This window comes from Siphateles boraxobius, unplaced genomic scaffold, assembly GCF_051911475.1.
Source record: "Siphateles boraxobius isolate OS27281-9 unplaced genomic scaffold, OSU_SipBor_1 31, whole genome shotgun sequence".
Classification (NCBI taxonomy): Eukaryota; Metazoa; Chordata; class Actinopteri; order Cypriniformes; family Leuciscidae; genus Siphateles; species Siphateles boraxobius.
The window spans coordinates 12,460,144-12,485,449 of record NW_027508931.1 but is presented as its reverse complement, the minus strand read 5'-3'; the positions used below and the strand labels follow the sequence as shown (position 1 = coordinate 12,485,449).

At 41.1% G+C, this 25,306-nt stretch overlaps 1 protein-coding gene across 6 annotated transcripts in view; it reads left to right on the top strand.

Moving 5' to 3' along the window:
- Positions 1-25,306, top strand: part of serpini1 (serpin peptidase inhibitor, clade I (neuroserpin), member 1) — a 43,632-nt gene that overhangs the window by 7,777 nt on the left and 10,549 nt on the right. For 5 of the 6 annotated variants that reach the window (XM_077193872.1, XM_077193876.1, XM_077193870.1 and 2 more), the window contains exons 2-4: positions 10,352-10,621; positions 14,013-14,243; positions 15,326-15,520. In XM_077193872.1, coding sequence (XP_077049987.1) covers positions 10,369-10,621; positions 14,013-14,243; positions 15,326-15,520 — 679 coding nt within the window. In that variant the 5' untranslated portion in view covers positions 10,352-10,368. Of the gene's footprint in view, positions 1-10,028; positions 10,099-10,351; positions 10,622-14,012; positions 14,244-15,325; positions 15,521-25,306 lie in introns of those variants that run through there. The other variant, XM_077193875.1, reaches the window with a different exon arrangement.

Here is a 25,306-nt window from a genome sequence, read left to right as displayed (position 1 = left end):
TACGTTTTTAGTGATTGCATGATTATTACATGTTATTCTCTCACCTGTAGTAAATTATTCATAATTCATTGAGTCCTCCTTACTACTTCTTTTTTTATCCTTTAAATAAATAAATAAAAATATATTTTAAATACGTTCAGAAGGTCTTCCAGGTTTGTGGAATTGCACACACAGACCAGCCACTAGTCATGAGCCTCACTGTACACGGAGACCCACACAGCATTTGATCACTGGATTAACATAAATCATTTCACATTTAAGTGTGTTTTCAAAGTCATTCAACCATGCATTGCTGTTTTTTGAAGGCTTTTGTTTTTTGAAGGCTTTTGTCTTTCAAACACATTAAAATGTACAAATTCACATAACTTTATATTTACAGGTAATGCATGGATTCCCCAACTTTTGCTAAACTAAACTTCTTTGACCTAATATATTTACTTGAAGTCCCCCCTGAGATTTTAAAGGGTTGGTACAATGCCCCTTTTCACAATATGTAGAATCGGTCTCTGATGTCCCCAGAGTGTGTATGTGAAGTTTTTGCTAAAAATACCACACAGATTATTTTATACAGCATGTTAAAATTATCCCTTTTTGAGGGTGAGCAAAAACGTGTTATTTCGTGTGTGTCCCTTTAAATGCAAATGAGCTGCTGCTCCCGGCACAGAGGGCGGAGCTTCAAGAGCTTGTGTGTGTTTGCACTAAAAATGTTAAAAACTTTTCTGCCTTGATGGAGAGACTCTAGAAGAAGTGACAACATATAGAATGCAACAGGACGTTTCTGAATGGTTAGTTGATTAATTTATGTTGCTGATGTGGAGTTAACTATCTTCAAGACTTTGATTAGCATATTCTGTCATTATATTCTTTAAAATCAATAGTGTGGGAACTGTTGTAAGATGCCTATTGACATGCTATTGCATTTGTGTTACGTACTGTATTGCATGTGAAAAGACGGATGCGACAGCTTGAGCAGACTCACAAATGTCTCAACAACTCTTCCTCTTCTCAACATGGACCGCGTGTTTCCGGGGGCAGGGTTTATGTAAATTCCAGGGTTAGTGATGTCAATAACCCGGGAGGAATGTTGTGTAGTCCCTACCAGCCGTTTGTTGTAGTCCTTAAAAAACGATTTCTTTAAAAGCAAATATCTTCCTTTGCTTGCTTGCTGATGTTGTTTGTGCTCAAACAGCAACATTACAATCTAACTAAAGTTAGACAAGTGAAATCATAATCAACCACCCATTTAAGTTAATAAATTAAGGCCTTTTTGCCTGCGTCCGTTTCCTCAGATGCCATGTCACTTGATGCTAAAACTGCTACTGGACGCCTTTTAGTCTTGAGTCATTTTAGTCTGAGGCTATTTGGTCTGATGCCCAATTGTACTGGCAAGCTAGATCTATCAAGATGTTAGGTCTGGGAACTCCCAATTGGCATACCTCAATCCGAGGGGCGGGATAAACTGTTGTCTTTCAATTTCCCTCTGCACGCAATAGGACAGCGCTACAACCAACCAGAGCAACGAACGGCTGTGGCTGAGTGTGGCTCCCGTGCGTTTTCCCACCAGCGGAGCTAGTTGCTATATTAAACTTTTGCCGTATACGGTCGTCAAAACTCCGAACACATCCTCCTTTTTTAAGAATGACTTAAGTGACGTTCTCTTAACTACAAATCATCCAGAGTCGCGGCCAAAGCCGATTCGAAAGACCGCTGTTCGCCAGCAGCATCATGTTTTCAAGTAGCAGGGAAATCTCCTAATGGAAATCACCTAATGGAAATCACGCGCAACTCTGCCGTCATTTAGTTAAGCCCGCCCACCAACTCTATACACGATGTGATTGGCCTGACCAGAGTTTGGTTTTTCCAGCTCGAATGCCAACGGAGAGTTGCTAGACCACACTTTGCTGCAAAATAATTTTTGCTGTCGCTAGGGTGCGTCTAGATTTCTAGGCTAGCGTATTATTACTTTAATATATATATATAATCAATCAAAACACACCTGGCAGACCGACAATCTCGCTACCAAGTCATTCATACAGTTAAATCATACAGAATGGGGTATTCGGAGATTGCGAAAATCAACTTATCTCCCATGTTGCCGTGTACGATCGTAATGAAAGTTCCGTGCGACTGCCACTTGGGGTTGAATTCCGACAGTCGTGTCCGAATGTCGTGTGCAGTGGAAAAGGGGCTTGAGGCGCGATGCCGTTTTGTCTAATGACTGGCCTTTTGTCTGAGACGTGGCGTCTTTTCGTCATATGAGTGAGGTCTCAGGATGTCCTAAAATGTAGGCCTACACTGTAGTAACGGTCAAAGGGAATCAAAAAGTAGTCTGATTATATAACCTTAAATGTTTAATGTAATGGATATAGTTATTAACTACAATTTTCGTCATGGCCACTGGTGATCACCTTCCTCACAGCTGCCTGTCGTTTGTGATAATCATCATTGTGTATTTAAGTTCCTCCCTGTCTTCAGTTCACTCTCCGGTATTGTTTGTGTTTTACACGCTGTTTGCCTGTCTTTGTATTAAACTACGTTTGGATTAGACCTGCATCTTCTGTATTCCCTGAACCACCCCTTGACAACTTCAAGATTTTCACGGAGAAGTTTTCATCTCGCTGCGCCTGGAAAAAACGAGCACGGACCTTGTCGCTTCCTGCGCGCTTGCCGCCCGCCTACATTTGAAATAACGAACTTGAGCAAGCAAAAGAAAAATAAGAAAATATGTGAACGGTCCCTAAATTGGTAGGCTATCAGTAACCGACTATTGTTAAAATTTGTAAGTAATCTAACGAGCACATATGTCTGTTATCTTTTTATGCCAGTGTCAAAGGCAAATGTATGTTCACTGACAAATTTAATTGATGATAAAGTTTAAAGTATGTGGCAGCAACATTTGCATTGGCAAACATTGAAAGATAAGCTAAACATTTAATATTTTCTTCATGTAAAATTTAGTTTGAAACAGCTTTTTTTAAATTCTCAGGTCCGGTGTTACAGCTGTCACTAGTGTTTTATTATTATGTATTTATTTATTTATTTTATTCCATTATAGCATTTATATTTATAGCTTTATAAGCATTATAGCTTAATTTGTTGAAATTAAGGTTTTATTTTATTACTTTTGTAATGTGATTTGTGTTTATTCTGTTTAGTTTTAATTTATTTTTATTTCAGTTTTAGTAATAATAATACTTAAACATATTTCAGTCTAATTTTCATTTAATCTTTTTAAAGTTTTTGCATCTAACTTTCATCGAACATGCATGCCTGTTCCTCTCTATCTTCATCACACAATGGCACAAGGCCACATTCTCCCCTGCATTCTTTGTTTGTGTGGAAAACACTGTTGCCTGGCAACGACTAAAGCCAGGAGACTGTGCCATTCTAGGATGAAGGTAGAGCTATATCTGTGCATAAGTGTGGGTTTGTTTGCTTGCATAAGCAGGTATGCTGGTGTATTGAACGTTTGCTGTGCAGTCAGAGGGAGAAAGAGGTACTGTATTAACCCTGTGGGGAAGCGAGACTGTTAACACTATTGTATCTGAACCTATTTTACTTTCATAATGCAGCATATTTTTGAAACAGGTTCTCAATTTCCATTTATTTTTACTGTAATGTAAAATTCCACCAGTAACTGTAGAAGAAACACAATTTTATTCCCTCATTTACTCATATGGTTGAATAACAATAATGCTACTTTGAATGTAAATTGAGACTTGGAAAAGGTGATTCACTATTAACTGTAGTGTACACTGATTATGGAAGCTTGTTTCCCCCACAGAATAAAACATTTTAAAAGATAATTGCGACTTTTTATCTCACAATTGTGAGTTTACATCTAGCAATTCTGACTTTATTTCTCAGAATTGTGAGAGATAAAGTCACAATTGCTTGAAATTAAGTCACAATTGCATGTTATAATGTCAGAATTGCGAGATATAAACTCACTCTTATAATCTCAGAATTGCAAGTTTATTTCTCGCAATTGCGAGTTTATATCTCACAATTCTGACTTTTTTCTTTTTTCCGACTTTTTTGAGAGAAAGTCGGAATTATCTTTTTTATTTTTTATTCTGTGGTGGAAACAAGCTTCCAAAACTGATAATTCTGCCCCAGTGTTGGGCGTAACGAATTACAAGTAACATGAGTTAAAGTAATCAGATTACTTTTTCAAGTAACGATTAGTTTCCTTTCAGTCGCTCACGTTCAACGTAACGTCGAGTTTCTGCAGACTGCTGCATCGTTGAAGACCGCTTCAAAAGAAGATACTCTGTTCCAGTGCTGGTGTGAAGGCGTGATCAGCGGTGGGCGCGAGCATTACAGCTCACAACTGCTGTATTCACAGCATTGCTTGTGTGTGTATGTGTCGGTCTCGGTGGGCGTTCCTCTCTTGAGTGTGTACCCCGATTAGATTTATTTTTTCTTTTCTATATTTTTTGTTTTCAACTAAAAGTGCAACACAAGCGTGACCCTGCGTCCTTTTCAGGATGTCATTCTGCTTGTGCGTTTCTGGATGCGGTCGTTCCCTGGCCATCAGACGGCCACAATAGTTGCCTCTCGTGTTAATAGTTCATGTTCCCATTGCGGGAATATGACTATGACAGCGCTGACAGCGCTATGACTATTACCTCAAGGGAGGTGCAGTCCCCTCGCCTATGCCCCGATCTAGCATCTATTCTGGACCTCAGAATAAACCTACTTCTGTGCATGGTCAGGGTGATCTGAGGATTACCTTGAGGGCTTCCCCACCGATCTATCTCCGTGGGTCCCTCACGCCTCACAAGCGCTGCCGCCGTTGAAGCCTCCAAAGGAATGCACTGGTCCTTCTCATGGATGACCAGCCGTGTCCTTTGGAGCCCCACCTGACGACCAGATGTCTATCGCAGCATCGGAGGGGGAGCTTCAGTCCTCTGGAGATGAGGATTCGGCTTTGTTACCCCCTTCGGGGAGTGTATCGTTGCCTGGTCCAAGAATGGGCGGCTATGCTTTCCTGGGCCGCCGAGAAGGTCAGCCTTGCGTGGAACCCTCCACCACGTCCCGAACCTTCTCGGTTGGACGATTGGTTTCTCGGGGCAGGCCGTGCTGGTTCTCAGTGTGCCGCCCCGGTACCATTCTTTCCGGAAGTACATGAGGAGCTTACTAGGACGTGGACGGCGCCGTATTGTGCCAGAAGCCGTCCTAGTAGCTCCTCCCTCCTCACCCCCCCCAATGGCGGAGCGGCTAAGGGGTATGTGGATGTCCCACCGTTGGAGCGTGCCGTCGCGATGCAATTATGTCCATTGCGCTTCTGCAGGTCCACCAGGCCCAGGGACTCATAGACATGAATGAGGGTGGTTCTGACCCAGAACTCCTCCGGGAGCTCCGTGTGGCAACTGACCTCGCTCTCCGAGCGACGAAAGAAACCGCACGTTTAGTCGGTCAGGCGATGTCCACCTTGGTGGTCCAGGAGCGCCACCTTTGGCTCTACCTGGCAGACATGAGGGATCTGTTGCATCTCTCTCTGCCTCCCGCTCACACACACACTGCCCCGGGGCCGCCCTTCCACTCACGTCACTTATTTTTAAATCCCCTACAGCGCGAAACATTAATCCAACACAGAACGCGGCGTCGAGGAGCTTGTAATCGGAGGACAAATGGCTCCTTAGATTTGTAGTCTAGTGTTAGAAGCTCATTTGAAACATTGCCGCGGCTCATTTAAGAAAATGACAGCTCCGAAGAGTTTGAGGCAGGGGCGGTTGCCAGATAATTTTTAAGGCAGGTGCTGAGGAGGTGCTAGATCATTGACTGGGGGAGCTGCGCAATTTATATATATATATATATATATTAGTGCTGTGCGTTAAACGCGTTATTAACGGCGTTAACGCAAACACATTTTAACGGCGTCAATTTTTTTATCGCGAGATTAACGCTCTTTTTGGCCTAGCAAACAACACCACACCGGATAGCTAGACCGGAAACAAAACAACAGGCACGCCGCACGTACTTGTTTGGGCTTGCGCGCCGGCCAAAGAGTAGTAGGCTAACGGTACGTTTTGAGTGGATGGCGCGAGCGCGAGACGCCGATCTAGAGACGTGCACTCTCAACGCAGTAGAGTGCGGCGCGGGACTAGATTTGATGGCCGAGTGCGAGGGCGGGCTCGAGCGGTAATGCACTCACTCTGTGTGCGGATACGGGAGAATAAAACGATTCGCGGGACTCCCGCAAACTAGAAATATCTATGAATAAAACATAAAAACTAATACATTTTTATTCATGTTGCAGAAAAGCAACAAGAACAACTAAAACAAAATAGAAACGATTTACAGGCCAGAGTTTCTTTTTATAACATGTTTGCAGCGTTGAGGGATGTAGCCAATCACAGACATATGAAGAAGCATCAGAAGCATTTAAAATAGACTCCCCTCACCGCTCAAAAAAAACTTTTTGTTCAGTGCTGAATTCTGTAAGCTGGCATATCCTCAAATTATAACAAACAAAGTGTATATATTATGAAAGATGCATTGTGCAGTCAGCTTCACTGATAATAACAGATGTGTGAGATTGCGATGAACTGATGTCAGCTTTTTAGGAATTATTAAGGGAGCGCACTTTGCGCGCATTCAGTAATGCCAAACCATGCACTCAGTAGCCTGCTTGCTTTTATGTTATAACAGTGGTTTGTGTGTTAATGCTTTAATAACAAATAATTTATCAGGAGCATTTATGCTGATGTGTATGGTGGCGACACGTAGGCGAAAGTATTTGGAGGTAGCCTACAAAAAAAGAGTCTATTTGCGGGCGGGAGCGGGACAAAAATGTTGCGGGCGGGAGAAAGTAACATAGAAAATAGTTGAGAACGTCAGTTATAACGACCCACGTATGAAAAAAATTGACGGGTTTAAATCGGGCTTGGGCTCATAATTACAGTTTATGTGTCGGGCCGGGCCGGGCCGGGCTCGGACACAATGCGCACGGGCTCGGGTCGGGCTTGACTTTTTGGGCCCGATCTAAGCTCTACAATGGATGACTTCAGACAGAAGCACATGGATACCACAGCTAAGAACAAACTTACTGCTGATCCACTTTTCCATGTTGATAAGAGCATTAAAATTAGAAAAAATAATGAGACAAATAGAAATCAAGGGACATTTAGAATAGATAAAAATGTGCGATTAATCGCGAGTTAACTATGGCATTAATGCGATTAATCGCGATTAAATATTTTAATCGTTTGACAGCACTAATATATATATATTATATATATATATATATATATATATTAGGCTATACACACACACACACACACAATTATTTAAATGAGTAAAATGTATGATGAGATGTGCTCCAGTTCACGTGCAATGCAATCGCACTGGCGCCTCCATATCATGATCATATAGTCTGCTATATTTGCTTCTTATTTATTATATCCAGGCAATTGGTTGATGAAAAATTAATTAAAATGAACATACAATTTATACAAAACGAAATTCACTTTAAAGAAAGGCTTTCTACAAAACAAAACTTAATTTAGTGGTCAAAATCATTTCTGACCCATCATATCTTCCGATATATTGCGAATCTTACTCATGCTGTTAAATTTCCATAATCAGCATAGATTTAAAAAAAATTACATTATAATATTTTAACAAAAATGAAACTAAATGCGCTTATTTAATGGCACATAAAGTGGGCCTACAGAATCTCTAAATATTGAAATTAACATTAATAATGCTGTAGAAGTGCAGTTTATTAATAGTAAATGTTAACTGATCTAATTAAGTTACCGATTTTTTTATAAACGGATTCAGAGGTCTGGTGAGTTCAGTGTTGGACAGGTCAGTTGTTTTAACTATTCATTAAGGTGAATGGTTAAAATGAGTTGTTTGCGTATCGGACGTGTCATAGTGGGCGTCCAGCCTACAGCACGCTTGTGTGATTATCTCGGCAGTTTAGGACATCGGACATCGCACAGGATTTGCGTCAATACAGAAAACATTTAATGACTGGATAGGTTTTTTCGTTTAGTGAAATGTGGTTTATGTCAGCTGAATGGGCGGAACGCTTTTTAGAGAAGATAGGGCAACGTGTTTTTTTAGCACAATTCACACACCGCGGTAATTCAGGAGAAAAAAATCTCCAAATGCTCCACGTGAAACTGCGGTCTTCTGACCTTTTACTATCGTGTCAATTGATTTTGATTAATATGCGAGAGGGAGAGAGAGCATCACAGCGCTCGTTTTGTTTGAAGACTTGAGAGTGCGCGCGCGCGGCCGGTCCGTTCTCTCTCTCTGCTCGTTTGCGCCTGTCAAGAGCAGCAGTCATTCGATCTATTCTACATCACTCACCGATCAAAAAAGGCTTTGAGGGACAAAATTTGGTTTGGCAACCGCCAAAAAAATTCAATGCAGGAAAACCCCTGTTATTATGTCGAAATAAGGATATATTATATTGAAATAACGACTATCTGGAAATAACAAGATAAGTTTTCTTTTTTCTTCACCATGCGGCTTCCATAGAATACAGCCTGAATATAATTGATTCCAGATATTATGTTTGGGGGTGCTATCGGGGTGCTTTGGTCTTTCTTGCACCCCCAAACACCTGCTAGCCCCTCCCTAGCGCCGCCCATGGTTTGAGGTAGCGTTAGTGCTAACAATAATAAAGAAAGATGATGATTATCATCACCTTATCTGTAACCACTGAAATGTAGATGTAATGTATTTCCAAATCTAAGCCCATCTTATGCGGAATGTTGCCTAATAGACTGCAACACGATAAAACCAATAAAGCAGGCACCTTCAGAATGCGTAAAAGACGCACCGGCCAAGGCAGGTCTAACTCACTGTGTGCCTTCTAATAATGGACAGAACAAGTGCGTTTTCAGGTGATACATCATAGATGATGTAGGCCTACTGTATTAAAGCACTGTATCACACAAGTTGCAACTTACATCTGTGTCATTCTTTTTGGTGAAATGGTCCCACACACTACTTTTCTTTGCACGCTTCATCCTGTCGTCTGCCCTGGCTCTAACCTCGAGTGTTTTAGCCTGTAACCTGGAACCCAAACGCTGTGACCTCGCGCCAAATGTTTTTATTGGTTTATTAAAGTACAAACAGGAAAAATTGAGGGTGAGGGATTTGTTAACTTCGCACAAAAATATATTGGAATGAGATGGCTAACTGTAGTAGCGTTTAGTCCACTGTCTATAATAGCCTAATTTAGAGATCACTTTTCTTTAACCGACTACCGACAACTTTGATCGGTTAACATTGATACGGTCAACCATCGGTCAAATGGTAATCGGTTAGCATCCCTAGTCGCCACGGTGGCTGACCATCGCTGTACGGCCATCACAATCTCGGCTCTTCAGCGAAAAACAATGAGTGCGTGCGCCCGCTTCCTGTTTATACCCGCGGGGCGGGGCGCGTGACGCTTCTCACACACGCCAACGTTCATTGGCTCGTTCTGTAGACGCTCGAAGTTGATAGGGCTCCCTGAAGTGATCTCAATTACATCGTCATGACGACGTTATGTCTCCCGTTCCCTCCTTCAGGGAACGAGGGTTACATTAGTAACCGAGACGTTATGTATTACTTTCAAATTTACAATATATAAGTTACTTTTTCAAAAAGTAACCCAAGTTGAGAAAAATTAGGTGTGAAGTGCAGAAGCGTTGTGTGCGCTGTGTAAACATGACGGTCATTGTAGTAGACTAACTGTAAGCATGCTGCATGCATTTACTTATCTCACTGACACACAAACAGATTCAGTATTTCTCAAAATTAATAAAAACAGTGAGATGCAAACTCAGAATATTACACAAACCTGGAATAATTTAATAATTAATTTAATAATACACATATACTTTATGTATTTAATCTCAGTTTATTACCCAACGTCTTTGGTGCTCACATTCGATGATCCAAATCAACCATGTGAATAAGCAAAATTCAGTGTTTAGTTTAGTCACTTTGTTTCCTTTTTTTTTTTTTTTGCTTTGTTTTTATTGCTGAACTAAAAGTAGGGAATTTTCTTCTGCATCCAAATCTCTTGCAATCCAGAATTACAAGCATTAAAAAACAAAAACAAAAAAAAAAGCAAGCCCAGCTCAGGTGAGAAAAAGTAACACAATGCATTACTTTCCATAAAGTAACTAATTATTATAATTATTTTCTTTTTTTTAGGAAGTAATGCAATATTATAACGCATTAAGTTTTGGAAGTTTTACATAATGTACATTCGAATATGCCGAATATGATGTGTCTCTTTTACACTATACAGATGCCTCTCATTCACGTGGGGTTAAATTTCCAGTACCATGTCCTTCTGACTTTGACTCACTCTTTCTCTCCTGTCTCTCATTAGCTCGTCCCACGTTTACCATGTTGCTGCTCGGACTCTTGCCGCTGATGTTGCTACGGGGGTGTGGTTGCCAGGCGGCAGACGTTCCCGAGGATGTGACGGCAGAGTTCTCGGTCAGACTCTACCACCAGCTCCAGATCATGGGGGGAGAGGAGAACATCATCTTCTCCCCACTGAGCGTGGCTCTGGCTCTGGGCATGGTGGAGCTGGGCGCCCGTGGCTCTTCTTTAGAGGAGATCAGACAGGCCTTGGGCTACAGTAATTTCAGAGAAGGTACAGTTAACAAAATCTATAACACATACTAGGCTACATGTTCTCATTCATCTTCAACTTTCAAGTCTTTTCCCTATTGGGCGCAACAGTGACCACAAACTCTTTCCTATACATTTTCTTTAAAGGCATTTCAGCAAATTCTGCACCAAACCAACCAGCACCTAAACTTATTATAACTTTACAACATTTGATTCAAAGCACTAAAAAGTATAGGTATCATTCTAAGTTTGACTTGAAATGTTTATACAAACAAAAATCTCACGAAAACACAGCCAAGTGACAATTTATCCACAAATCAAAAAAGAAAATGTATATTTTGCATAAATAGAATCAACGTTCATAGTCATATGATATTTTCATTACAATTAAGCTAATTTTCCAAAAACAAATTGTTTGATTCCCATAAATCTTAGCAGGGATTCCATATCAACAGGGGTGGTAAAAGTACTCAAAAATTATACTCGAGTAAAAGTATATATACCTAAATAAAAAATGACTCCAGTAAAAGTAGAAAGTCCTCCATTCAAACATCACTTGAGTAAAAGTACAAAAGTATCCGATTTAAAACGTACTTATGTACCGAAAGTAAAAAGTTATTATTCAAACTGTAAATATTAATAATTAAACAGATCAATTGTTTTGGGAGTGAAATGCAATGTTTTAATTGAACAAATTATTAGATACTGCAATTAAGATTTTGTTAGATTTGCAATTATAAGAGACAATGAAGCACCTTGCATCAATTCTAAACAATTTCATTAAGTTTAGTGACAGCATATTATGGTGCAATGACTGGTAGGCCATTCTTTGATACAAATTTTACAATTTCAATTCATTTATTGTGGTTTGATTCCGATCTTGATTCAATATTGATTCATTTTGATAAATATTTGGTACAGTAGATGCATGTTAATTTTTAAATTAAGAAAATCTCACCTAATTCTGTAAACATAGGCTACAGAGAGCCCTGTCAGCTGGTATTATTACATGCTAAAAATACATGTGATTTTTATTATAATAACAACTTTATAATATTTTAATGATATAAGTAAAAAATATAATAAATATATAGTGCACATATTTACCAAAATACTAATTTATACTAATATTAAATATATTATAAAATACTAATTTTTCTAGCAAACTAACATGCTATGGTCATGAATTTTTTTTTTCTGAGGTAGCCTAAATGTAACGTTATCTGACATATTGTTCTCCAGCTGTTTTATTGACCTCTTTCTGCGGTTGAAAAACACTGATTTATTGATATTATGTATAAGGTATATACATTTCGGTAGGTTGTACTGTATCTTTCAACATAGGCTACCTATTATTGTTCATTTGTGTTTATTTACAATTAACTAGAGTAGTAAAGAGATTAACGGCACCCCATATAGCAGGCGCTAGCTATCGGTCACGTCAAAAGCTCCAAAACAGTATTTATTGTTTCAATTTCAATTTCGTAATAAATTGACAGAATCTGAGAGCTGAGAATTTATTTCATATCAAAAGTAACCCACTCTGTCCTGTCTGTCGGTGTCAATGTCCTCTTTGCTTCGCTATTTTTCTCTGCGTGAGAAAATGGATGTGTGTTGTGAGAGCGTGTGGAAAGTGTCAATTGCGTGAGTCTCACACTGAATGAGTGAGAATTGGCAGCTCTGCAATAGACATGTTCCATAACATTAGCTGCATCAAACAGAAGATGTGCAAGATACAGTGTAAGCGGGAATCTCTGGGTCATTGCTGGCCAGAGCTCCACCTTCACCTGTTTCTGCGGTCATCTTCCACAATGGCGAACTGACTGCTATGTGAGCGTATGCTGGCAAAGAGCTCGTGCGTTCTTTTTTTCAAAATAAAACCAAGTTTTTCATTGGTTTGGAAAGCCAGTGTAATAAATACTTGGAGCGGGCATGGGGAAATGTAACGGAGTAAAAAGTAAACTTTGTCTTTAATATTGTAGTGGAGTAAGAGTAAAAGTAGATGCAAATAAAACATACTCAAGTAAAGTACAGATCCCCGAAAAAAATACTTAAGTAAAGTAACAAAGTATTTTTACTTCGTTACTTACCACCACTGCATATCAATTAAAGGCAGTACAACAAATGGTTTGAACTTTCAAATTTCAATAATATTTATTTATTATATATTACAGGAATATTTGCATTACAGTGAGAAATTTGATAGTTGGCTTGAAAAGATTAGTCTGACTGAAAGTTTAAAAACTTTTTAAATTTATACATTTTATATAGGCCTGATCAATCTTCCATCTGATTGTAAAAGCAAACTTTATCTGTATACAAATTGTTTATGTAAGACTTAAAAAAAACATTTAAATAATATTTGTTTATTTATTAGAATGTTGGTTTGAAAAGATCAGTCTGAAATTTTAGTTTAGAGGTTATATACAAACAGTTTAGGTAATAATTAATAAAACTACTTGTCATCCACTGTCCATTAAAGGGGACATTGTATGCCCATTTTCCACAAATTGGTATGATTCTTTAGGGTCTTTGCGTAAAGTTTGTAACATATTTTGGTTAAAATTCCTCAATGGTTGCATAAAACAACACCCTTTTTACCTCATCAAAAACAGCTCTGTTCACACTCACAGCGACCCGTTTCGGTGCAAGTCTCTTTAAATGATAATGAGAAACTGCTCACCCCACCCCTCTCTTCTATGGGGCGTGTTGACGCAAGACATGTAAAGTGCTGCCTTGGTGGAAAGTATGACATCATATTGCCTAGAAAATCCAAACGGCTTGATTATTGAGAGTGTTTAGGCTTTTTGAGGATTAATAAAAAAGGAGTGAATGGATTTTGTTTCATTGTATGGTGCTTGTGTCCACACACAGCAGACACATTTATATGCAAACACCATATAAAAGTGAATTTTGCATCCGATGACCCCTTTAAACATATTTTGCTGGACTGTAATACTTTGAGAAATGCCCTTTGAGAAACTTGTTTTATTCTGTTGAAACTTTTGTAAAGGTTTTTAAACAAGTAAATCCAAATTTAATCTTTACAATTAATTTGAAACATCTTTTAATTTAAAACAACTTATTTTTGAATAACTAATCCTGGCTCTCGCCATACACATAACCATAGAAGCTGGAATAGCTTTAAAAAAGGAAAGAAAATTATAAAAAATAATATATTTAAACAAAATTTAAATAAAATGTATATTATTTATTTAATTTTTATTATTTTGCTTTACAGTAATGTGAATTTGACTTTTTTTATTATTTTGGAGTGAAATATGTTGAACATGAAACCATGTTCTTGACAGGTTTGAAGAGATTTAGAATTTTTAATGAGATTATTAATACCGGACCTTACTATTGCAGCATATCATACAAAAGCATTTTTTTGTTCTCTTCACCTGCTCCAGATGAGGAGTTCTCTCTGCTGAGTAACTTGACCCAGGCCCTGTCCACAGACGAAGAGCAGTATGTGGTCCGGCTGGCCAACTCCCTCTTTCTGCAGAGGGGGGTTCACTTCAATGAGGAGTTCCTGCAGCTCATGAAGAAGTACTTCAAAGCGGAGCTGGAGACGGTGGACTTCAGCCAGTCAGCAGCCGTGGCTGAACGCATCAACTCTTGGGTGCTGAACCACACGGAGAGTAAGTTATCTTACATCACTGAGGAAAAAAATTATTCAAACTGTCTGTGTGCTGCTGTATTTGTGAAGATTTCTTAAAACTGTGTCCTTGTTATTTACTAAGACCTGATGAATGGCTTGGCAAATAGTTTTATTTCCTGTATTGACATCTTGGGTCATCTTGGGATGTATTGAAAGGTTTGTCCATTTATACGTATATACATAACCATACAGGTGGCCTCAAAGCTAAGAGACATGGACTAGAAGTCACAAAATTCTTAAATATAGTTATATGCACACACTAGCATTCAAACATTTGGAGCCGGTAGTATTTTTACTATCATAAGTCTCTTATGCTTACCAAGACTGCAGTTAATTGATCAAATAAATTGCAAAAACAGTACTATTTTTGAATATTATTGCAATAATTATTTTCTATTTGAATATATTTTAAAATGTAATTTATTCCTGATGTCAAAGCTGAATTTTCAGCATCATTACTCCAGTCTTCAGTGTCACATGATCCTTCATAAATCATTTGCGTGTGATTTGCTGCTAAAGAAACATTTCTTATTATTATCAATGTTGAAAATAGCTTGATGTAACATTGTAACATTATAAACGTCTTTACTGTCACTTTTGACCAATTTATCAAAATTATTCATCCTTGCTGTATAAAAGTATTAATTTCCCCAAATATATTATATAGAAATATATGTAATTTAACCACTGAATAAATACAAAGCGTATAATCCAATTTAGAATGATTTTACTTTCAAGTAAAACTCTCTTCAAAATGAACAGATGGCGTTAAGCGGAATTACTATGACTTTAGTGAAGGAGGACATTAAAGTAGATACTGACCGATCAGTCATATTCTGCATAATAATAACAGTTCCAATCCATTTCCAGGCAGATCCATTTTCTCACAGTCAGCTTTAGCCTTTGCAGGAGGACTGTCAGATTCCAGCACAAATCCCAGAGCTTTGGAAGAGAGATGATTTTATGCCACTGAAGAGATCATGCCGTCTTTCCTGTTCTGAGAAAGAGAGGATTGTGACATGCAGCGTTTTTTTTCCGTCATAGTTTTTGTTGTGGTTGCAGGCAAAATCCAAAACCTGGTGTCTACCGACGACTTCAGCAGCTCCACCATGATCATGTTAGTAAATGCTGTGTACTTCAGGGGCAGCTGGAAGAACCAGTTCAGACCAGAAAACACCAGAACCTTCTCCTTCACCAAGGATGATGGCAGTGAAGTTCAGACCCTGATGATGTACCAGCAGGGAGACTTCTACTATGGTAAGAACAGGCTTGAATGAGTTTTGATTATTTGTTTTGTATTTGTTTTCGGTCCCATATTGTCAAAACTGAAATTTCCTGTGTTTTTTCATGATAACATAGGTCTAGGGGCTATGTAACTTCCATATCAGTTTCAAAACAGTCAATCCACAGACAAATGCACACAGCCTACATAAAGTAGCTGTGCCTTTTCACAAGCCGTTGTGACTTCCGTAAAAATGTGACGTCAGAACTACTCAGTCACCGCCTTCAGTCCCACCCTGAACACTGCAAAACAACACGGAAACATGTCGAGAAAACGCTGTTGAGTCGATGGATGTCAGGAAATTACATCATTGCACAGGCAACAACATTAATAAGAGACCAGTGGCTAATGTTTATTTATTCTGAAATACCACAGCAATTTAGTTCGACCTAAACCGTCTGTTCACATTTGCACATTTCACAGGTAACTGCTTTGTCAATCTGGTACAGTTCAATGTTTTTCAAAGAAGCTAAGTTACTCCTCAAAGATGCTGCAGTCCACATTTTATCTTACATTATGGAGCCAGCATAATCTGAAATTATAGTTTGTAAACGGATACAAATTGATGCTGATGACTTGTTTTGTACAGTCTATGGTTGCCACAAGCTTTGATAGAATATCTTTTGAAAACAAGCAAATAAAAAAGAGACAAAACGTTGTTTTCCTCAGTTACAGACACCGGCCCTTTTGGTGTTTTATTGAGTTAAAGACGGTGAGATTGAGTTCACTCAGTCTCTGTGTCTTTTGTTTTGTTTTGCTAACAGAAACGTCTATGGTTACGTATGTAACCCTCGTTCCCTGAGTAGGGAACGGAGACGTTACGTCGGATGACGACGAATGGGGTTTCGCTTAGAAAGCCTATCAACTTCAAGTATTACAAAACCAGCCAATGGCAAAGAAATGCAATGGGTCTGCGTAATTTGCATGGCGTAAATCCGCCCCACCTCGTGGGTATAAAAGGAGGGAGCTGGCAACATGCAGATATGTTTCTTCGCTGAAGAGCCAAGACTGAGCTCAGGCGATCCCCGCGGTGCAGCAGAAAGTGGCAGGCAGACAAGCCTACTCAGGGAACGAGGGTTACATACGTAACCATAGACGTTCCCTTTCGTTGTCAGTCCGAGTTACGTCGGATGATGACGAATGGGGTTACCAGTCTAATCACGCCACCTTCTCAGCTGTCTTCTAGTGCCCTGCCTAAATCGAGATCCCTGTCAAGACTGGAAGAAGGACTCCATTTATCACAGGAATACCAAGGTACACTGGGAAGCATATCCCAAGCTTAGGGGAAGTATGCAAATAATGCCAACCCGGAGGGGGGGGGGGGGGGGGGGGGACTTAGAGAATACACATATGACCCGAAGGAAGCATATGGAAAACACTGGGGTGTCCAGCCGCAGGTGGAATATTTCAACCCCAGGGGTAGCAAGGTGGCTTGCCCAGGGAAAGACACATGCTCAGAGAGGCTTACAGTGGAAATACACATGTGGGGGTCGCTCAGAGGAGGGACCATGCACACCGGAGGCACCTAGCCGGCGCGCAGGCAATAGACACTGGCGCCGACGTCAGGAGTGCTGGAGGAGCTCAGGGCTTTTTGGGAAGCTCACCTGAGGAGAATATCGCACGTATCCAGTCCGTGGAGTGGAATGGCGAGCAAGCGAAGACACCTGAGCGGGTCCGGTACTAGCTGGTTGAAGCGAGTACATGAGAGGACACAGGCTCCACTCGGAGATTATAGAATCTCGCGAATGTGTTAGGTGTCGCCCAGCCTGCAGCTCTGCAGATGTCTGTTAGCGAGGCGCCATGCGCGCTAGAGCCCAAGAGGACGCCACACTCCGGGTGGAGTGGGCAGTCACACCAAGGGGGCACAGTCGACCTTGCTGCTGGTAAGCCAAAGCAATGACGTCCACTATCCAGTGAGACAACCTTTGCTTGGAGAGAGCCTTTTCCCTCAGCCTCCCACCATAACAGACAAAGAGCTGGTCTGAGGTCCTGAAACACTGCGTTCTGTCTACATAAGCGCGGAGAGCGCGTAATGGACAGAGCAGTGCCAAGGCTGGGTCTGCCTCCTCCAGGGGCAGGACTTGCAGGTTCACCACCTGGTCCCGGAAGGGAGTGGTAGGAACCTTGGGCACGTATCCAGGCCGGGGTCTCAGGATCACGTGAGAGTAAGCTGGCCCGAATTCAAGGCACGATTCGTCAACGGAGAATGCGTGCAGGTCCCCTACCCTCTTGATGAAGGCCAGTGCAACCAGGAGCGCTGTCTTCATAAACAGGAATTTAAGGGCACTCTTCAGGGCAGTTAGAACCACTGAGAGGTCCCAAGAGGGAACGAGAGGAGGGCGAGGTGGATTTAGTCTCCTCGCTCCTTTCAGGAACCTGATGACCAGGTCGTGCTTCCCCACCGACTTACCTTCGATGAGGTCATGGTGTGCGGCAATGGCGGCAACATAGACCTTCAGGGTGGAGGGAGACAGCCTTCGCTCCAACCCCTGTTGAAGGAAGGAAAGCACAACGCTGATCGAGCATCTCCAGGGGGCTTCTCGGTGAGAAGAGCACCAGCTGACGAAAGGTTCCACTTCCGTGCCGAGCGTGCCCTCGGTCAGGGAATAAAACTGGGTCCCCGTCCCCGAACTGGTCCCATATCAGCTGAACCGACTGGGGATGGAGTCGCCATTCTCCAGGGAGTGGCTGAAGCTGTGAGAGCTCGTCGGCTGAACAGTTCAGCGCTCCGGGAATGAAAATGGCTCGAAGCGACCTCAGATGCTTCTGACTCCATTGGAGGAGGTGGCGAGCGAGTTGTGACATACGGCGGGAGCGTAGACCACCTTGACGGTTGATGTACACTACAGTGGCGGTATTGTCTGAACGGACTAGTACGTGTTGACCCCTGAGCAACGCCAGGAACCGATGCAGGGCAAGGCGTACTGCCAACATCTCGAGGAAATTGACATGCCATAGCCGCTGGGGTCCTGTCCAGGAGCCTGCAGCAGCATGTCCATTGCACTTGGCGCCCCAGTCCATGGTGGAGGCATCTGTTGAGACAACAACATGCCTGGAAGCTCGTTCCAGGGGGACACCCGCCCTGAGAAAACTGAGGTTCGACCACGGGGTGAAGAACTGACGGCCGGTCGGAGTAACTGGTACTCGGAGCGTGCCGTATTGGCGGTGAGCATCTTGAACGGCATCCTGTGAAGGGAGCGGTTCAGCACGCGCAAGTCCAGGATTGGCCGTAACCCACCGGTTTTCTTGGGGACAATGAAGTAGGGGCTGTAGAAGCCGGACCTCATCTCGGCTGGAGGGACAGTCTCGATTGCACCCTTCGCCAGCAGGCTGGCAATCTCTGCTCTCATGATGGGGGCATTGCCACCGACCAAAGTGGAGCGGACTCCCCTGAAGCGGGGTGAAGACCGTGCGAACTGAATCGCATAGCCGAACCTGACGGTCCGCGCGATCCAGCGGGACAGACGGGGAAGCTCTAACCAGGCTCCCAGGAACTGAACCAGCGGGATCATGCGAACCAAAGGCGTCCCCCCGGAGGGGCAGCGAAGCGGAGTAACTGGCCCAGACGTGGACGGCATAGCGGCCCGATGTGGGGGCACAGTTAGCAACCGCGCCCTGGCAGAGGGGGCCAGGGGAGGACCAGGCTGGTCGTCCCGCGGGGGCCTGCTCTGCCAGGGGTCTGGCGACAGAGGGGGACAGGGGCGAAGCGGTCCGTGGACGGCACGCCGTGTCAACCACATCTGGGACAGAGGGGGACGAGGAGAGCACGGCTTGTGGGCGGCACTCTGTGTCGTCCGAGAACTCTGTGTGCTCAGAGACGGGAGAGTCAGTTCTTTGGAGAATAAGGATTCTTCCCTGGCCCTCCACCGGGGAAAGGAGTGGTCCTGCTACCAACTCCTGGAAAGAACTGAGTCCTATCTCTGAGGAGCCCATCTCAAGAGCGCAGCTTAACCCGGCGTGTAGCGGGGGGTGGGGCTGGAGAGGACTGTGGCGTCCGACCGCGGCCTCCAGAGCCGGCCCGGGTGAACGGGCGGGGTGGGAGCCACGGGGGGGGGGGCGCCCTCGGCGGTGGGCAGACCGAGGGATCTGAGCGGACGGCGGGGCCGTCGGGACAGAGTCAACCTCAGTCTGCTCCATCCCCGAGGAGCCCGTCTCAAGAGCGCCGCTTAACCCGGCGTGTAGCGGAGGGCGGGGCTAGAGAGGGCTGTGGTGTCCCCCCGCGGCCCCCAGAGCCGGCCCGGGTGAACGGGCGGGGTGGGAGCCGCGGGAGGGCACCTTCGGCGGTGGGCAGACCGAGGGATCTGAGCGGACGGCGGGGCCGTCGGGACAGAATCAATGTCAGTCTGCTCATGGGCGGCTGAGAGCTGTTGGGCAAGCTCTCAACCGCACCGCCGAAGAGGCCGACCTGGGATATGGGAATGTCGGGCAGACGGGTCCGTGCGATATCCAGCACATCAGACAGGTTCAGCCACAGAATGGTGAGCATTACCTGACCCAGGGAGCGTACGGCCACTTTCGTCGCTCGGAGAGCAAGGTCAGTGGCGGCGCGCAGCTCAGTGAAGAGCCCTAGGTCAGTCCCGTCCCTCGTGCAGGTCCATGAGCATCTGGGTCAGGTGGACCAGCAGAATTGGCTTGATGACAATGCAGTGCTGAAGTGCCAACTAGCCTCTCCCTATGGAGGATCCCTATACCCTATACAGATAAAGTGTTGTGGAATTTTTCGGTGCGCGTACCTACCCAAAGTGATAAGATAAAATAAAATTCTGCATCAAAATTTATAGACAAGTAGTTTGTTTAGGCATGGTTTGTAAGGAATTACAAACCTGCGCACATATATTCAAACGCACATAACTACACAGCTGGGTGATCTATACGGTATTAAACCAACATGTAACCATGTTTAAGCAGCTGTGGATAACGGCGGACAATCGAGATGTACAGTATGAGTGAGTTTAAATAACTCGAAGTATGCTTCAGTTGGAGTGTGCGAAGTTTGAAGTATGCCTATTGTAATCATTTTCAGCGCGACGCGTCGGATACAACTGTGGTAACTTTGTTCTATATAGTTCTTATGTTATGAATATTAGATAAAGAAGAATTGTTTTGAAATGGTCAAATTATATAGGCTATTCTTATAGTTAAAAGGGGAGATTAATAATTAAATTGAATGTGCATGGTTGACAGGTACGGACTGTTTTGTTGGGACGTTGGGCTGAGCTACGCTGGCTAGTTGCTCCTCAAATATTGTGGATCAGCGTCCCTCAGATTCTCATTTAAGGGGAGGGGGGGTGGGCACTTCAGTTGGAAGTACCGGGGTTAAAACTCGAACAGTTCGATGTTCTAAGTGTGAGTGTGGGTGTGTGCATGGGGGCGGGGGGCGGGGGGCGGGGGGTGCGTGTACACTTGCTTCCCTTTTTATTGATCTATTTTTTTTTTTTTTTCTCTTTCTTTTTTTTTTTTTTTTCTTTTTTTTTCTCTCATTTATATTTCAAAATATGCTATGATAATTAATGGAGAAAACAAAACTAACAAACAATCTGGACATTAAAATTACAAGTTGGAATGTCCGTGGAATGAGAAAATTGGCCAAACTGAAGCAAATATTGAATAGGGTAAAATATCTCAAATCTAAAATAGTCTTTCTACAAGAATCACACTTGGTTGCAACAGATATACACGACTTAAATAAAAGATGGCCAGGCCAAGTGTTTCACGCAACTTTTAATAGCCATGCAAGGGGTGTAGTTATCCTCATTCATAGATCATTGCCATTTCAAGTTACAAAAACTATACAGGACCATTCAGGAAGATATATTATTGTTCAGGGGAATATTTTGACACAAAAGCTAAATCTTATTAATATTTACGGTCCAAATGATGACAGCCCATTATTTTTTGAGAAATTATTTTTAACTGTATCTGCTTTGGAGGGATTTAATATTATCGCCGGAGATTTTAACTGTACCCTCGACCCTGTTTTGGACAGATCCACTCAAATTGATACAACTCACATACAAACTAGAAAAACAATAATTGATTATATGAAGGATCTAAGATTAATCGAAGTTTGGAGAATGCTAAACCCGAATAGAAGAGAATATTCCTGCTACTCAAGTTCCTATAAAACACACTCGCGCATAGATTATTTTATAATCTCAATGGAACTACTGTCTAATGTAAAAAAATGCTGGTATAACAGTATAGTAATTAGTGATCATGCTGCAGTATCTATGGAGATACATTTGGGTGGATTTCAGCAGTGTTCTAGATGGAGGTTGCAAACTTATTTGTTACAAGACCCAGCGTTTATTAAATTTGTGGAGAATTGTATTGATAAATATTTTGAACTAAATACGAATGAAACTACGGCAAGTATTAGATGGGAAGCGTTTAAGGCTTACATAAGAGGAGAAATTATTAGTTATACAAGTGCTTAAGCCAAACGAAATAATCAGGAATTACAAAAACTAGAGGATCAAATTAAAAAAGCTGAAATTGAAATAAGTATTGATAATAATCCTGAAAAATTACATAACCTGCCTGTTATGAGAGCTAACTATGATAAATTAACAACCGATAAAGTGGCTAAAAGCTTAATGTGGACTAGGCAAACATACTATGATCAGGGGGAAAAAGCAGGTAAGCTATTGGCTTGGAGGATAAAGAAAATGCAATCTGAAAGAACAATTAACTCTATAAAGCTGAAATCTGGTCATTTAACTATGGACTCAATAGAGATAAATAATCATTTTAGAGACTTTTATCAGCAGTTATACAAATCAGAATATAAAGCAAATAATAAAACAGTTCAGAAATCGTTTCTTGATCAGCTGCAATTTGAGACTATATCAGAAGATGAGAAAACAACACTAGATAGTCCATTAACTATACAAGATCTTAGTGAAGCTATAGGGGATATTAACAGTGGTAAAGCGCCAGGGCCAGATGGGATTCCAATAGAATTCTACAAAATATTTAAAAGGCAGCTTATAAGACCCTTACTTGACATGTATGAGGAATCATTTATTACTGGAAGGCTCCCAGATTCATTAAGATTAGCTATAATAACTATAATATTAAAACCAAATAAACCCCCAACTGAATGCTCATCATACAGACCAATTAGTTTAATGGGATGTGATACAAAAATACTTTGTAAAGCACTTGCTAGAAAATTAGACCAATATCTTCCCCAATTAATTATTGACGATCAACAAGGTTTTGTACAAAAAAGACAAGGTTATCATAATATCAGAAGGGTCTTGAATGTACTATATGAGAGACATAATGAAAAAGACACCGCAATGTTATCAGTAGATGCATGCCAAGCATTCGACAGAATAGAATGGGACTATCTCTTTGATGTTCTTCCAAGATTTGGATTAGGTGAAACTTTTCTGAAATGGATTCGGCTGTTATATACGGACCCAGCTGTTGAGATACTAACTAATAACACCATTTCAAGATCATTCAATCTACAGCGATCCACCCGTCAGGGGTGCCCTTTGTCCCCGTTGTTGTTCGTGTTGGCAATCGAACCCCTAGCTATGGCAGTGAGAGCACATATAGGAATATCAGGCATTAAAATTGGGGAGAGGGATCATCGTATCTCTTTATTTGCAGATGATATTATATTTTTTCTCACTAATGTGAAAAGTAGTATTTTCAATTTGACGAGATTAATCGAAAACTTTGGAGATTTTTCTGGATATAAAATTAACAACTCTAAATCAGTATTATTATTTCTTAATAAGGAAGAAAGACATAGACCCATAATAAATACCCCCTTTATGACCACTACGGAAGGATTTAGGTATTTAGGTGTTGAAATTACTCCCGACCTTAGTAACATCCTCTCAAAAAATTACGATCCCCTGGTGGAAAGAACCACAGAAGCATTGAAAAAATTGTCAAATTTACCAATATCCATGATCGGACGAATTAACATAATTAAAATGTCTATTCTACCCAAATTCTTATACTTTTTTCAAACACTCCCATTGCCATTGTCAAACATGTTTTATGATAAACTAAACAAACTAATTGCTCAATTTATTTGGAATGATAGAAAAGCTAGACTTCGCCTTAAGCTATTACACCTGCCCTATGAAAGGGGAGGGCTTCAACTTCCAAATTTTAGATGGTACTATATGGCTGCCCAGCTGACTTCAGCATTAAACTATTTCTCTATAACAGTGCCTCCAGCTTGGGTAGGCATTGAACAAGAGTCCATCCCAGATATACCATTAAAAATGTATCTATACTCCTCAGATATTAAGTCATTGAAGAAGAAAACAAAAAATCCTTTCCTCAAATATACTGTTTCAGTCTGGCACGCTGCACATAAGCATATTGGTGATATGCCGAGATTATCCCAATTTACTCCTATTTGGGGTAATGAACAATTTATACCTGGTAATAAAGATGGAGGATTTAAGTTATGGAATGTAAGAGGCATTCAGAAAATTATGGATCTATATGAAGATGGTGTTTTACTTTCATTTGATCAGCTGTGCCAGAAATATACAATCCCCAAAAAGCATTTTTTTAAGTATTTGCAGTTGAAAAGTTACATGTTATCAAAAGAAGAACGGATAATCTGTATGCCATCTCTATCAAAATTAGAAGAAATAACTATTGGAAATTTAGAAGGCAAGGGTCACGTATCTGTGTACTATAATTTAATGGTCAAACACAGTACTGAATCAACATTGGACAAATTACATGCCTGGAAAATGGATATACAGGAAGATATAGATGAGGCAGACTGGAAATATGCATGTCTTAAAGCACAAACACAAACAATAAATACAAGGTTTAAATTACTGCAATATAAATGGTTAATGAGAACCTATATAACACCTGTCAAACTTCATCAAATGTCCGGTAATATTCCAGATGTGTGTTCTAAATGCTTGGATAATAAAGGTACATTATATCATTGCCTCTGGGAATGTCCAAAAATTCAAAACTTCTGGAAGGAGGTTTTAAAATGTATATCAAACATGTTTAACATAAAAATTCCTCTGAATGTAAAACTTTGTATTCTTGGAATGTATCCGATGGACTTTATACAAACATCAAGACAGATTCAACTTATAGACTTTGGTCTGCTTCAAGCCAGAAGAGCTATTGCATTATGCTGGAAGAGTATGGATGCTCCGTCCATGAAAATGTGGATAAAGGAGATATCAAACTGTATCGGACTGGAAAGGCTAACTTACATTGTTAAATGTAAGAGGAAAGACTTTGATCAGCTGTGGGAGCCATACATAAATATCATGTGAACTAGGAATGTAGACCTTACAGATAAAACTTACAGATTAAGACTTTGTAAACACTGTCTAGCAACTTAGTGTACTGTTTTATTTTTTTATTTTTTATTATTATTATTATTTTTAATTTTTTTATTATTTTTTTAATTATTATTATTATTATTATTTTTTTTTTTTCATTTCTTTAAGAAGTGTAAATTTGAAGATGTACATGTAAAGGGTTTAAGCGTGTACTTGTTCTGTGGTTTAAAAAAATGAGAAAAGGACAATAAACATATTTGAAAAAAAAAAAAAAAACGCACATAACTATAGAATCAATTCTTAATGCGCATGTGAACGCCATCAGCGTCTATCACAGGTTCGCGTTTAAAGTCTGTTTAGAGAGAACGGTGTCGTCTTAGCGGCCCCTAATTTAATAACAAATGATCATTTATACGGAAGTGAATCAATCAAAACTAACTTTAGCTGGAAAAAACATTTTTCAAA